Here is a 14,619-nt window from a genome sequence, read left to right as displayed (position 1 = left end):
TGACCTCAAGCTGACATCATGCAAAGCCACCCTAGCACCCAAGTAGAATTCCGTTGGGAAGCTGCCCTCGAGCAGGGCCATGCCAGGAAGTCAGGAGCAGGATTAGCCGGTTTCACGGCAGTCACGGACATGCCAGTGTCTGGGGGTTGAAGATGGCACATGGGGGGCCCAGAGCACGAGAGAAGACAGAGGAGGGATACTTAGCGAAGAGGTTACCTTCTTTTTTTTTTTTTTTTTTTTTTTTTTTACAAAGGACAGAGACTTATTCTGTGTATTAAAAGTAATGAGAATCTTAACCATGCTGCAAGGCCTCATGGGAAATTAGAAAGAGCCACAATAGGTCCCTTCTCTTTTATCACTATTTCTGCTAATAGGTGAGGCCCTGGCCGGTTGGCTCAGCAGTAGAGCGTCGGCCTGGCGTGCGGGGAACCCGGGTTCGATTCCTGGCCAGGGCACATAGGAGAAGCGCCCATCTGCTTCTCCACCCCCCCCCCTCCTTCCTCTCTGTCTCTCTCTTCCCCTCCCGCAGCCAAGGCTCCATTGGAGCAGAGATGGCCCGGGCGCTGGGGATGGCTCCTTGGCCTCTGCCCCAGGTGCTAGAGTGGCTCTGGTCGCAGCAGAGCGACGCCCCGGAAGGGGCAGAGCATCGCCCCCTGGTGGGCAGAGCGTCGCCCCCTGGTGGGCGTGCCGGGTGGATCCCGGTCGGGCGCATGCGGGAGTCTGTCTGTCTCTCCCGTTTCCAGCTTCAAAAAAAAAAAAAAAAAAAAAAAGAGGTGAGAGCAAGTGAAAGAAAGAAAAGAAAAACCAAGCAACCCAAAGTCTAGCGGAAACTCTTGGCTTCAACGTGAGAGAGGGCGGGGTGGTGGTGGTGGGCGGGGATGGTGGTGGTATTGATGACATAGGGATTGACTAGAAAACGGGTTGCATCATCAGACTCAAGGCTGCTTCCACAGCGTGCGACAATGGCTTCTGTTTCACCCCAGCTACAGGGTGAAGGTCAGAGCGATGGCCAGGTAGAGGAGAACTGAGGGTCACCACACTTCCCTCATGTCAAGGCCCGGCTAGTGTACAAGGGGTATAGCTTTCTGTATGGATCCCTCCTTCTGAGGCGGACACAGTAGCAGGTTCTAATCTTGCTAGTGTACAAGGGGTATAGCTTTCTGTATGGATCCCTCCTTATGATGCGGACACAGTAGCAGTTTCTAATCTTGCTAGTGTACAAGGGGTATAGCTTTCTGTATGGATCCCTCCTTCTGAGGCGGACACAGTAGCAGGTTCTAATCTTCTAGGAGCTTATCCAAGAGAGCTGGGTGAGGAAGGTGAGAGGCCCTTTCCCTGGAGAAGCCTGAGCAGTGAGACGCTGAGTCCAGATTCAGCTCAGACAGGCCAGCTGTTCTGGGCATGTGCGGGTGTCACCCGCTGGGGACGGCTGGGGAATGGACACCGGTCAGGGCAGTGTGGACAGACGGCATACTCAGGGTCGTGGAGCGCCAGGCCTCAGATGCAGGCATCAGTTTCAGGCTCGTGGGTGGACAGCCTCCGCTCCAGGCAGCTCTGCCCCCCCAAACCCCCAGAGCAGGCGGTTTTCCTATAGCCACGTTCCTGAGTGGGCAGGGGGCCTCATCTCCCTGTCTCAGCGGGAGTGGGGTCTCCTACGCCATGTGTCACAGCGAGGGTGCCTGGGCTACTGCTGCTGTTGCTCTGCCTGCTTGGGCTCCGGAGGCCATTGGCACCCACCAACTGCACAGGTTGTTCAGTCCTTCTAACTCGTCTGTCTCAGCTGTGAGTGGGTCTCTAACTGTGCGGGTCAGACCATCGCGGGGGGAGGTGCTGCCGCCTGGGAGAGTGCTCTGCACGGTTTCTGGCACAGAACCGATCAAGTGTTCCCCAAGGTCAGGCAGGGCTCTGAGCAGAGCAGAGCAGGCCGCCCTGCGGTGACTTCCCGTCCCAAGGACTGTTAGCATTGTGTCCTGCTCTGATGCACTCTGACCCCATAACCCTGCGAAGAGTCTTCTCTCCGCAAGTGTCAGGTGCGGACGAGGCTCGGAGAGGACAGATGCCGCCCAGTTACCGGAGGTAAAGCAGAGAAAGGGGAGGTGGCTCTGGTCGGAGAATCCCAGCCCTGGTGCCCGGCCCGGAGCCTCTGTCCCTGCCTGCCCACCTGGCGAGCGCTCGGCCTGGGCACGCTCTGGGCTTGTGTTTCCTCAGCACCAGGGGAGGCTCCCAGGCTGGGCCTCCGTCTCTCACTGATGAGAGTTTAACTCGACCTGCTCCCGGCCAACAGTTCCCAGGGAGAGCCTGTCCACCAGTGACCTGGAGTGACCAGAGCTGCCCCCACCGCCTGGGCGCTGGGACACCAGGAACACACCAAGACTGGTCCCCGGTCCTTATTTATAGAGTCGAGAACGCACAAGGGTAATATACAGTAAATCATCTCCTGGGCTTCATGAAAAGGATTGTCACTCACTGTGCTTCACAAAAATTTCTTTTAATGAATAAATAATTTGATGAAATCAAAAATATTTACAATATAAACAAACGGAAAAGCTTTCGATCTGTGAATCTGATCGCTGAGCTTCGCGATTCTGAACCGAGTTCCTCTCCAGCTTTTCCTCTGGAAACAATACAAATCTGATAGAAACAACAACTCCTACAACATGTCTTTGTTCATTTATATATGTTTATCTGTTAGTCTCAGAAAGCTACATAAGCTTATATTATGCAACATGTTAAAATACAAATATTAACTAAAATAATATATTATCATAATGCCAGGTAGCATTCTCCACAGAACAAAAATGTACACTCAGCTGTAGCAATAACAAAGGTTCACGGGCCACAAAATAATACCCCAAAGGTACAAATTCCTTCATAAGAATATAGTTGTGCTCTTCAGTTTGCCGGATGTCTCCGCCGCTCGCGCACACCGGTGCCCGGGAGACGAGGGTCGGACGACAGCGCCGCCTGGCGGTCCGGCAGCGGCAGCACTGGGGGCTGGGCAGTGCAAGCGGTTTTATACACACTTCCTCGGGCTCTTAAAAAGAGCCAGTTATGCAAAGCAAAATAAGCATACTTGAGAAGTTTTGATCTCATCTCCACGGAGGCCACGGAGCAGCCTGGCTCTGTGGGACGGAAGGAAGGGCTGGCTTGCAGAGCTGGGACGCCGTCAGCCAGAGTTCAAGTACTCCAGGGCCACCTCGTAGCAGAACTTGTACTGCTCCTGGGAAACAGAAGATGGGAGTGTCAGTTCTAAGTGTCTAAATCAGGGGTCTCAAACTCGCGGCTCGCCGAACAATTTTGTGCGGCCCGCAGACTAATCCACGAAGTTCAAAATATTTTGGATAAAATTAAGTAAGCCTAGGGGCCTACTTGTATTTTTCATTTCTCTAGCATCCTAGCTAGATATTAGCTTAGTTAACAGCAGTTGTGATGCGAACTACAGTTTCTGGTCGTTCTGTGACACTGAAAAGTGTTGCGTAACAGTTGCCTTTTGTAGACCTAGTGCGGCCCGCCGAACGGCTGTGATCTTGCTCTGCGGCCCACATGCTGAGTTGAGTTTGAGACCCCTGGTCTAAATGCTGTCTCTAGTGAAGCGATTACGCCAGACGGGGGGTTTCACTGGGAGAAATCAAACTGAGAAGAATGTGAATCAGAGATAAGTGAGAAAGTCGTGGTGGTTCTGAACCACAGATGTACCGATCCATTGTTTGTAGATGTATTCTCCCCCCAAGGTCTGGTGAGAGAGAGAATTCCTGAAAAGCTCTGGACAACTGAAACACATGTCTGTCTGTACACCTATGTTCACCTGCACATCAGCACGCAGAGCGCCAGGCAAGGTGGGTGCTGGGGAATGCCTCCCTGCCTCGCTCATCGGGGCCCCAGCGATGAACTGCCGCCTCACTCCTGGGCCAGCTTTACCTTTTATTCCCGGCCTGCAGGATTTCCGCCATTTTATGAGAATTTTTAAAGCACCTCTTAAGCACCAAACACCTTGACGTGGGCTCTGACTTTGAGAAGTCCAAGGTGCAGTGAGGAGGAAGAGACGAGCAACCCAGGACAAGCCCTGAGGCAGAGCAGAACAGGGCCCATGGTGGTCCTCCAACACGGGGGTGGCGGGAGAGAGAGTGGGGCTCCTCAGGGGAAGGCCCGGAAGAGGCAGCAGGTAACAGGAGGGAGAGAACGGCCAGGAGGAGCTGGGGTGGGTGGTAATGTGCCTTGGTTTGCCAGGACAGACTGCTTTATACCTGGTGCACTGGCACAAGCATTAGTAACATCCTCTTTTACTCTCAAAAGCATGCCAGTTTGCACGGTTAAGTATATGGTCCTCCTACCTGGCATCAGAACAGGCGCTCCAGGTAGAGGCACCGGGATAGAAAGGTTCTGAGAGGAACTGTGTGGTGACCTCTGGGAACCACACACCGGCTCTCACGCAGGCAGTGACTTCATTTTTTTTGAGAACAGTTTTCTCAGATCACGGACCTTGGTCTGAGCCGGCTCCGGGTGAGGTCCTGGCTCACTCCCCCCCCACCCCCACCCCCGCTGTCTCAGGTGGCAGGGAGTACATTCCACCCGTGTCTGTGCTGACGGGGGTGCGCCTGGGCGTGGCCTCTGACCAGGCGGAGGGACACGGGGTGCCGATGCCCAGCCCAGCGTCTGGGGCAGAGGACTCGACAGCTGTGTGGCTCCCTCCCGGTCAGAGACACTCTTTCCTGAGCTGTGAGAGTCAGCACCACGGTCTCGTCACCCAACACAACGGTCACAACCAAGGAAATGGGTCTTTTATTTCTGGGTTTGTCAAATTAATTAAAAATAAATTTCTACATTTTTTTTTGATATGTGCCTCCTGATTAGTCATGGCAATTTTCTTTTTTGGGGCCTATTAACTGTTCTCTACATGACCCACCAGTCCAGCCTGTTCATTTGAAGACAAGGGCCATAGCTTATCTGTCTGTGTATAACATACTGGTCTTTGGCGCAGAACCTGACATATTTTGGGGGTCAAATGTTGGTCATTGACAAAGGGATCAGCAGCATGTGACTCAACCCAACAAACATTAGAGGCTAGAGACCAGAGATTTCAAAGTACAGCCTCAGTCTGCAGGAAGCTTAGAATCTGGAGGTGAGGACAGAAGGGAAAGATCATTTCCATTTACTGAAGGTGCCACGAGATCAAACACCAAAAACTGGGACGCCCTCCAGGATGGCTAAACCCCACACCGACACACAGCGCATGCGCTGAGGAGGGTGGGGCTTGGAGAAGCTGGAGCCCCTCCCACTGCTGGCGGGAATGTGGAATGACACGGCCACTTTGGAAATAGTCTGGCAGTTCTCAAAAGGTTATAAACATTGAGTTACTCTACAGCCCAGAAATTCCACTCCTAGGTATATACTCAAGAGAACTGACAATCATGTCTACACAGATACTTTGTGATTCACATCCAGTATTTTTCAGGACTTAATACTTTTATTTTCAGAATATTTAAAAGAAATCACTTGAAATTTAAAATTCCATTGTTGTCCGATGACTGAGCTGACCTATTTGCTAGGAATCATTTTCCTGGTGTGTGTGTGTGTGTGTGTGTGTGTGTGTGTGTGTGTATCACGGAGAGAACTTTTTGTTTTCATGGAAATCAAAGAGATTCAATTCCTTATTGGATAAACATGATTTTGTAAAAACCTAATTGTGCAACTAATTTCCGTGTCCAATACGAGCCCATCCTTTTACCATATGAAAATGTTAAAATTTCACCTCGTGAAAATGTGGCTGTCGGCCTCGGGCCACAACACCAGGAGGAAAAGCAATTTCAGGCTTTGTTACCAAGGGGCTGCTGTGTTGGTCACTGAAGCTGCCCTGTCGTAGGCAAGACTCTAATTCTCAAAATGAATTCTCTCTCTCTCTCATCTTATCCCTCCTAAGCAAGCTGTCAACCCTCACAGATTCTGTGCTGACTGCTTTCAGAATCAGGAAAATAAGAGGAATAGGAAGGAGCATAAATCATTGCATCCCCTCCCCCAAGCACCTCAGGAAATGCCTGAAATCTTACTACGTTGGAACCTGATTACATTTGATCACCCGGTACACAGGCTTGTCTTCTGCCCTTTCCTCTCAACTCACTTGCTTTTGAGCTGTGTAATTAAACCACGGGAGCTATCCCTGTGCCTCAGGGAAGGAAGTGGTGATGCTCCGTCCCAGGCTCTCCAGATCGGGCGGCATGGGAGTGGGGGCTCATCCGTGTGCAGGGTGGTAACCACGGTGACCTATGCCAAGACTCCGACCCCACCTTCACTCCAGACCATGCCCCTTGCCAACAGGCAGAGGGAGAAGGTGAAACCTGAAAGGGCACTGAGAGGCCAGGTGGTTTCAGAAGTCTGCACTCTGAGTGTGTGGAGGCCACACCCCCACAGGCGGCACTGGGAGCCTCCCTGGAGGGCCCAGCCCTGCTGTCTGCACACACGGTGTCTAAGGGACCGGGGCTCCACGGGCAGTCTGGCACTTCAAACACCCCACGTCACCTGAGAAGATTCAAAGAGAAGAGTCTACCTCCCTCTGCGGTGCATCTGCTTTTTGAAACTAAAACAAGTTTCAGAGTTTCAGTTGGATCCTGTCCTCACAGATCCTTCAGTGTAGAAAAAACCTGGACCAATGCCCCTGCTAGGAGAGTGAAGAGGTCCCCAACTAGGGTTCCTTGTCACAGCCAGTTCAACTGGACCAGCCACTCTACCAAGGAGACCTCTCCCTAAGACAGCTGTGTGACTCTGACAATGACTGCAGGAGTCATTACTCTCATCTATAGCTTTCAAAATGCATGGAGAACTTCCTTCCCTCACAGCCCCATGCAGTCCATGCCCGGGTCTCTGTTCAGCACGTAGCCACAGCTCCTCCAGGTTCCAGAGTGCAGATGGCCAGATGGGCGTGGGTCCGGGTGCAGAGAAGAAATGGCCAGTCACTTGGCAAATATTGCTATTTCCCAGGCACCTCCTGGGAACCAGGGGCCCCGCTGTTGCTGAGTGGTTGGCCAGCCTGGCCCCCAGGAGATCAGAGTCTGGGGCAGAGAGAGGGAACAGGGCCGTCAGCGATTACTCCAAACGCTTCCCCGACATGGGAAGAGCGGCCACGGGAGGTCTGAGGACAGGGCACGGCACGGGCTGCTCCTCTGAGACTGTGAGCCTCAGGGGCATGTGGCAGGGCCAGGCCCAGGCCCAGGAGAAGTGGAGTGCCACCTAGACTGCCAGCCACAGCGGGTGGGGTCACAGCTCAGGGACATCTGTGAGTCCCTACCTGAGTCCTATACCCTCCACTCCAACACACACCCACACCTACACACCAGACACACCCAAATACACACCTACCTATCCATACCCCACAGCTATACTCGTGTACACATACACACCCAAATATATACCTACCTATCCATACCCCACAGCTATACTCGTGCACACATACACACCCAGATACATACCTACCTATACCCCACAGCTATACTCGCGTACACATACACACCCAAATACATACCTACCTATCCATACCCCACAGCTATACTCATGTACACATACACACCCAAATACATACCTACCTATCCATACCCCACAGCTATACTCGTGTACACATACACACCCAGATACATACCTACCTATCCATACCCCACAGCTATACTCGTGCACACATACACACCCAGATACATACCTACCTATCCATACCCCACAGCTATACTCGTGCACACATACACACCCAGATACATACCTACCTATCCATACCCCACAGCTATACTCGTGCACACATACACACCCAAATACATACCTACCTATCCATACCCCACAGCTATACTCGTGTACACATACACACCCAAATACATACCTACCTATCCATACCCCACAGCTATACTCGTGTACACATACACACCCAAATACATACCTACCTATCCATACCCCACAGCTATACTCGTGCACACATACACACCCAGATACATACCTACCTATCCATACCCCACAGCTATACTCGTGCACACATACACACCCAAATACATACCTACCTGTCCATACCCCACAGCTATACTCGTGCACACATACACACCCAGATACATACCTACCTATCCATACCCCACAGCTATACTCGTGCACACATACACACCCAAATACATACCTACCTATCCATACCCCACAGCTATACTCGTGCACACATACACACCCAGATACATACCTACCTATCCATACCCCACAGCTATACTCATGTACACATACACACCCAAATACATACCTACCTGTCCATACCCCACAGCTATACTCGTGCACACATACACACCCAAATACATACCTACCTATCCATACCCCACAGCTATACTCGTGCACACATACACACCCAAATACCTACCTATCCATACCCCACAGCTATACTCGTGCACACATACACACCCAGATACATACCTACCTATCCATACCCCACAGCTATACTCGTGCACACATACACACCCAGATACATACCTACCTATCCATACCCCACAGCTATACTCGTGCACACATACACACCCAAATACACACCTACCTATCCATACCCCACAGCTACACAGCTATACTTGTACACACATACACACCTTCACACACCCACACACCAGACACATCCATATCCCTACACACATGTGCCCCCCCACACCCCCCCACACACATACACCTACACACCAGACACACCCACACCCCTACACACCAGACACACCCATATCCCTACACACATGTGCCCCCCACACACCCACACCCACACATACACCTACATACCAGACACACCCATACCCACACACCCACACACCAGACACACCCATATCCCTACACACAGGTACCCCCCACAGCCACACCCACAGCCACACCTCCACTCACCACACCCTACCTTTCCAATAGTCTGCAGATTTCACACAGACCCACAGGTAGTGCGGCAGAGGGGCGGTTTCTGCACATAGACTCGTGTGCTGTCTGCACAGGGGAGATCTGCAGGCCCGCAGCGTGCAGCGTATGGCACAACGCATACATGACACAGAGAGGAACACCGGCTGAGTCTGGGGGGCCAGCTCTGCGTCCCAGGCCGGGGGATCCTGGCAGTGAGCCGGTCGGAACCGGAGCACAGGAGCCAGAGAGGTGGGGAGTAGGCTTGGGCAGGCAGCCTGCTTGCAGGAAAGGGGGCTTGCGGACCCCGCTGACCCGTTCCTCGCCTGCAGCACTTCATGACCACCTCACCCCAGATCAGCTGGATCAGTCTCTGGAATTTTTAAAGTTCTCATTAAAAAAAGCCAATGTCAAAAAACAGAGATTAGAATGGTGGCTGCCAGAAGCTGATGGGGGGGGGGGAGGGGATGGGGTGATGTTGATCAAGGGTATAAATTTTCAATTATAAGAAAAAGTTTGAGAATGTAATATATAGCATGGTGACCACAGTTCACAATAATACAGTATTACATACTTGAACGTTGCCGAGACTAGGTAGATCCTAAGTGTTCTCACCACACACACACACACACACACACACACACACACACTATGTCAACTATGTGTTAATCGCCTTGATCTTGGTAACTTCAGCCAAAGGTCCCACCGCATCCTAGGGGATAACAGGTATCTCTGGGCCAGCTCTGTCCCCGAGGCTGCCCCTCCATGAAAGCAAGCCCTGGAAGCTTCAAAAGCCAAGCCAGGCAGACAGAGGCGAGAGGGCAGCTGTTTGCTGAAGCAGTCGCTCTCCCCACAACTATCACAACTTCAAAGGAGCTCAGAATCCCAGACGTGGGTCCTGGCCCGCCCCCGGGACTCCACTCTTTAACAGGGACTAGAGGCTGGGCGAGGAGACAGGAAACTTAGAAGCTGGGCTAAAAGAGAGTAAGGAAAAAGTACCCTGACCTTGCTGGATGAAAAACACCGTTTTGTGTTATAAATTATTTTGCTTCCTAGCAATCAACCAACTTTTCTCCAGAGCCCCCAAAACTAAAAATTTTAAGAAATAAATCTTTTAGGGCCTTCCTAGATCTCTCTTGAAAAACACCATCCTTCAAAAATGGATGGATGGATTTTCAAACTCAGAAGCAATTTAGAAAAATCAGAGCCTCAGAGGGATTCAGACAGACCCCTCTCTGCACTGTCACCCCCTCTGGCAGGAGGCAGCAGCAGGGTCTTCACGTTCTGAAGGGGGGGGGGACCACGGCGTGCTTCAGCCTCTGCATGCGGTGCAGGAGCCGGCGCAGGGCCAGGCCAGGGCTCTCCCCGCCCGGTCCGGGGCTCCCCGCCCCCTCCGCGGGTCCCCGCCCCGTCTGTCCGCGGCTCCCCGCCCCCTCCGCGGGTCCCCGCCCCGTCTGTCCGCGGCTCCCCGCCGCCAGCAGGACGTGCACTCCGCCTCGTCGGTCCATGAAGACGGAGCACGGCTCTCCGCCGCTGGGACAACAGCTCATGCTCAGGAGAAACTCTGGTCTCAGACAGCCTCTTATGCCCAGTAGAATTATCCTCCTGACCTGAACTAATCCTTTTAGCCAATACACACACGTATGAATATCAAACTAAACCAAAATTGTACTTACAGGCAAAAAAAAAAAAAAACCAACAACAAATGACAAGAGTCCTTATTTAATTCAGAAGCTTCAAGCCCACTGCAAAGAGCAACATGACATTTTTATTCCAGTCATCAGATACTACTTTGCTAACATTCACTGTGATGAATTTATCAGACATATTTCTCAGGAAATTGCAAAACTTTCCTACGCGTCTCAGTCCCTGACCTTACCCCAAACTGGTGCTGACCCACTGAGTTCAGGGCATCCAAGGCTCCCGTTTTCTCTCGTCTAATTACACGGAAGGACAGAAACCTGTGCGTGTGAACTGGCATCAGCAGCTCCCATCTGAGCCAACCACCCGGTCTCCGCTCATGTCGTGAGGAGTCACCCTGTCCCACAGCCAGCACCACTGACTTGGGAACAGCCACATTATTTCAGCCCATAAACATTTGTGAGTGATGAAGGCTGTGGCCGGGCGGCTCGAGGAAAAGCCTAGAAGGGTCGGTCGGTCTATCCCAGCGATCTGCTTCACTGTGAGGGAAATGAGTTTTTGTTGTTGTTTGTTGGTTTTTGACAAGGTCAGCTTTGCTCAGGCACCAACCAAAGTTTGGAAGTTACATGTCTGTCTGTGAATCAGGAAGGTTAAATACCAAATGAAGTCACAGAATACTTTAATTTATGCATGTGATTTTATTCTCTGCCAGCCTTCTTACCTGCCTTAACCTCAGGCCGCCCCTGGCTCCCAACCACCCTTTCTCACTTGTCTCCGGCCCAGGGGACTGAGAAGTCTGTGGCGGCAGAATCTTCAAATTCCTGGTGGCCCTGCCTCTGGGAGGGGCTGGTTCTAGTGACCACGGACACACCCATCAGCCTCGGTCCACCCACACGAGCTCCGTGACCCCTGAAAGGCACTTAGGGCACCACGCACACACTCCCGGAGGCCACGCCCCCTCCTCTCACCCAGTGCTGGCTCTAACTCACTCAGCTGGCTGCTGGCTGCCCGGTGCCCTGTGGACATCGACACTGTTGGGGACCACCTTTCTCACCTTTACAGTTTCCAAAATACTCACCTAAATCATCACATGGCATCACTTCAACAGGCCAAGACTGTCCCTTGTTTACACAACTCAGACTCAAGAGAGCTAAGGGCCTTTCCCAAGGAGACAAGTTGACAAGATAACTTGTCTGAGGTCACCACTTGAATTGGTGGCGGAACTGAGACTGGAATTTGGGTTTCTGAAGGCCTCCCCTGGGGCAGGAAGGAGAGAGGACCCATCTGGAGGGCACAGTCCTCCTTCCAGAAAGGCCAATAAGGTAACTGCCATGGCTGGTGGCCGTGGGAATCCCCGCCTGGCCAGATCGTGCCTGCCACCAAACTCCCCGGCCAGCTCATCAAACATGAGACACACGTCCAGGCAGAGCAGACACTCTGGGGCCTGAGCTGGACGTTCCGAGGAGTCAGTGTCATTGGTCACTATCATCATTATCCAGCCCCGGGTAATGCTGGAATAATGACTGGGGACCATGGCTACTTCCTCAACTTCATCTTAAATTTCAACTCTCCCTTGAGTCTCTTTCTGATATTTGAAGTTTCAAGCCCACTGCTGCAGTGCCCTAGACCCCAGAACGCAGGCTTCCCACGCTGGTCCGCCGTGGCCTCCCTTCCTCCCTCTCCGCGCCTCAGACAGAGCAGTACAAAAACCTAATCGAAAAGCGTCCTCCCTTCCACCCTGACTATTCTTGAGTCCCAGCGGTCGGCATTTCAGCAGCTCCACACTCGCACAAAGGAGATCTCGGGAAACGAGAAACTCGCCGCACAGAGTCCTTTGTTCCTCCGCTCCCCGCTCGCTACCGCCACCGTAATTAAGGGCAATATTTTGGATGTCAAACCAAATTCACAGCTTTCATAAATATTAGGTGATTAAGCTATTTATAAGATATGTAATTTGAAAATCTGGCATTTCACAGACTGCGATTATTTCTTCTGAAGACTGAGTGCGTAGCCACGTGGAAGGCAGTGCCAGGAATGGAAATTAATAAGGACGTTCGCTTGTGAGTTTCAACTATTTTCACAGTTCAAATGCTTTGAGACAGTCTCCTCATGACAAAGCAGAGAGAGGAAGAGGGAGAAAAAGCCTTGCGAGGAAAGTGATTATATTATGTTTTTGAAAACGGGCCTCTTCCCCGTGAATCAGGTGCACGGCGAATGTGAGCTGGCCGAGTCTCCCCCCCCCCCCCCCCCCCCCGAACGGGGACAAGGCCACCAGCGGGCGGGGGACTCACCAGCAGGTCCACCATGTTGGGCTTGTTGTTCCTCAGCGTCTTGACCGCGTGGAAGACGTCCACCGTCCGCCGGTGCTGCAGCATCTCGCACACGATGCTGATGGCGCAGAAGGTCCCGCTGCGGCCGCCCCCGTTCCTGTCAGAGAAAAGCAGCAGCTGGTCTGGGTTTCTCCTCACACCGCGCACAACCCGAACCCAGGGAACCGGTACCGGGGAAGCCTCCGAGGCTGGAACTCTCCACCTGCGCAAATCCTTCCAATGAAAGTGGAGGGAGCTCACGGAGCCCAGAGCTGGGCTCACTCAGCTGACTGGGGCGATGACTGGCACGTCCTGTCCTGTCCTGTCCTGTCCCCTCAGCTTCACCCAGCCCTGGATTATGTCATTTCATATGGCACCTTGTCAGTTTTTATTATAGAGAGGGCCCGCCTTGGAAACTTCTCAATGAACAAACAGGAAAACTGGTGAGGGGTGCGGGTTCTGTTCAAAGAAGAACTTGGCCTTAAAGATTAGCATTTCATTATTTATCTCTAAAACAGAAGGGATCTTTTTAAAGAAAGCTTTTAACTTTGAACTAAGTTTAGAGATATTGATTTGTTGCAAAAACAGAATTCCCTTGCACACCCCCCTCGCCCCCCCTGACGTGGACATCTGACATGACCACAGTACATCATCATGCCAGGAGAGTAATGCTCCTACAAAACTATCATCTACATTACAGTCACCAGTCAAATGTCACCCGAGTCCATGAATGTCCTTTTTTCTGGTCCAGGGTCCACTGCAGGATCCCACCTTGCATTTAGCTGTCCTGTCTCCTTAGTCTCCTCCCATCTGTGACAGCTCCTCAGTCTTCCCTTGTCTCTCTTGACCTTGATACTTTTGAAGAGTACTGGTCAGTTATTTTTTGGAATATAAAATATAGAATGCAGATGTGGAAAGTAGCCACGATCCCAGCCATAATTTGAGAAGTCATTACAAAATACAAACTGCAGCACGCCCCTTCATTTGGGTTTGTCTGATGTTTTCTCATGATCGGAAACGTGGTTATATATTTTGGCAGGAAAATAACAGAAGGGCTGCTGCATCCTTCAAGGGATTCATGTTAAACTGTCTTATTATTAGTGATGGTGACCTTGATCACTTATTAAGATGGTGAGTGTCTGGCAGATTGATTCCACTGTGTAGATACTACCTTTCTCTTTGTAGTTCATGAATACCTTAGGAAAGGTACTTTGGAATTATGCAAATATCTCGTTTCTTCTCCAAGTTTCACCTAGTGATTTTAGCATACATTGGTGGGTCCTGGCTGTGACAATAATCACTGTGGTGCTAACCTCATTGATTTTCTCCCTCCCTCTTTCCTTCAACATTCTACTCTAAGAGAGAGCTATCACTTCTCCCCCATTTAAAATTTGTACTTGCTTATTTATTTTTATTTTTGTAAATTTTATGTCAGTTTAGACTTATACATATCATTTCACTTTTTGAGCTAAAATCCAGGAGTATAGATATTTATTTTGTTGCTGCAATTGTGCCAGCTTGGGCCATCAGGTGCTCTATCGGGCTGGTCCCTGTGCCCTTTTGACAAGCCTCCATTCTTGTTTTGAGCATGTCATGTTCTGGAGCCACAAGACGTTCCAGACTTATTCTACATCGTCCCTGTACCAGCTCTAGAATCAACCAATCTAGGGATCTTTAAAGAAAAATACAGCCTGACCAGGCAGTGGTGCAGTGGGTAGAGCATCGGAATGGGACGCAGAGGACCCAGGTTCGAAGCCCCGAGATCACAGGCTTGAGTGCAGGCTCACCAGCTTGATCGTGG

The 14,619-nt window shown here is 51.4% G+C and overlaps 1 protein-coding gene across 4 annotated transcripts in view; it reads right to left on the bottom strand.

The window, feature by feature from the left end:
• Positions 1-2,472: 2,472 nt before the first annotated feature.
• PTPRM (protein tyrosine phosphatase receptor type M) overlaps positions 2,473-14,619 on the bottom strand; it is an 893,280-nt gene continuing 881,133 nt past the window's right edge. For all 4 annotated transcript variants that reach the window (XM_066353181.1, XM_066353183.1, XM_066353180.1 and 1 more), the window contains 2 exons: positions 12,801-12,936; positions 2,473-3,220 (listed from right to left, as the gene is read on the bottom strand). In XM_066353181.1, the coding sequence (XP_066209278.1) occupies positions 3,167-3,220; positions 12,801-12,936 (190 nt within the window). In that variant the 3' untranslated portion in view covers positions 2,473-3,166. The remainder of the gene's footprint in view (positions 3,221-12,800; positions 12,937-14,619) is intronic.

This window comes from Saccopteryx leptura, chromosome 11, assembly GCF_036850995.1.
Source record: "Saccopteryx leptura isolate mSacLep1 chromosome 11, mSacLep1_pri_phased_curated, whole genome shotgun sequence".
NCBI lineage: Eukaryota > Metazoa > Chordata > Mammalia > Chiroptera > Emballonuridae > Saccopteryx > Saccopteryx leptura.
This window is presented reverse-complemented; position numbering and strand designations above follow the sequence as displayed.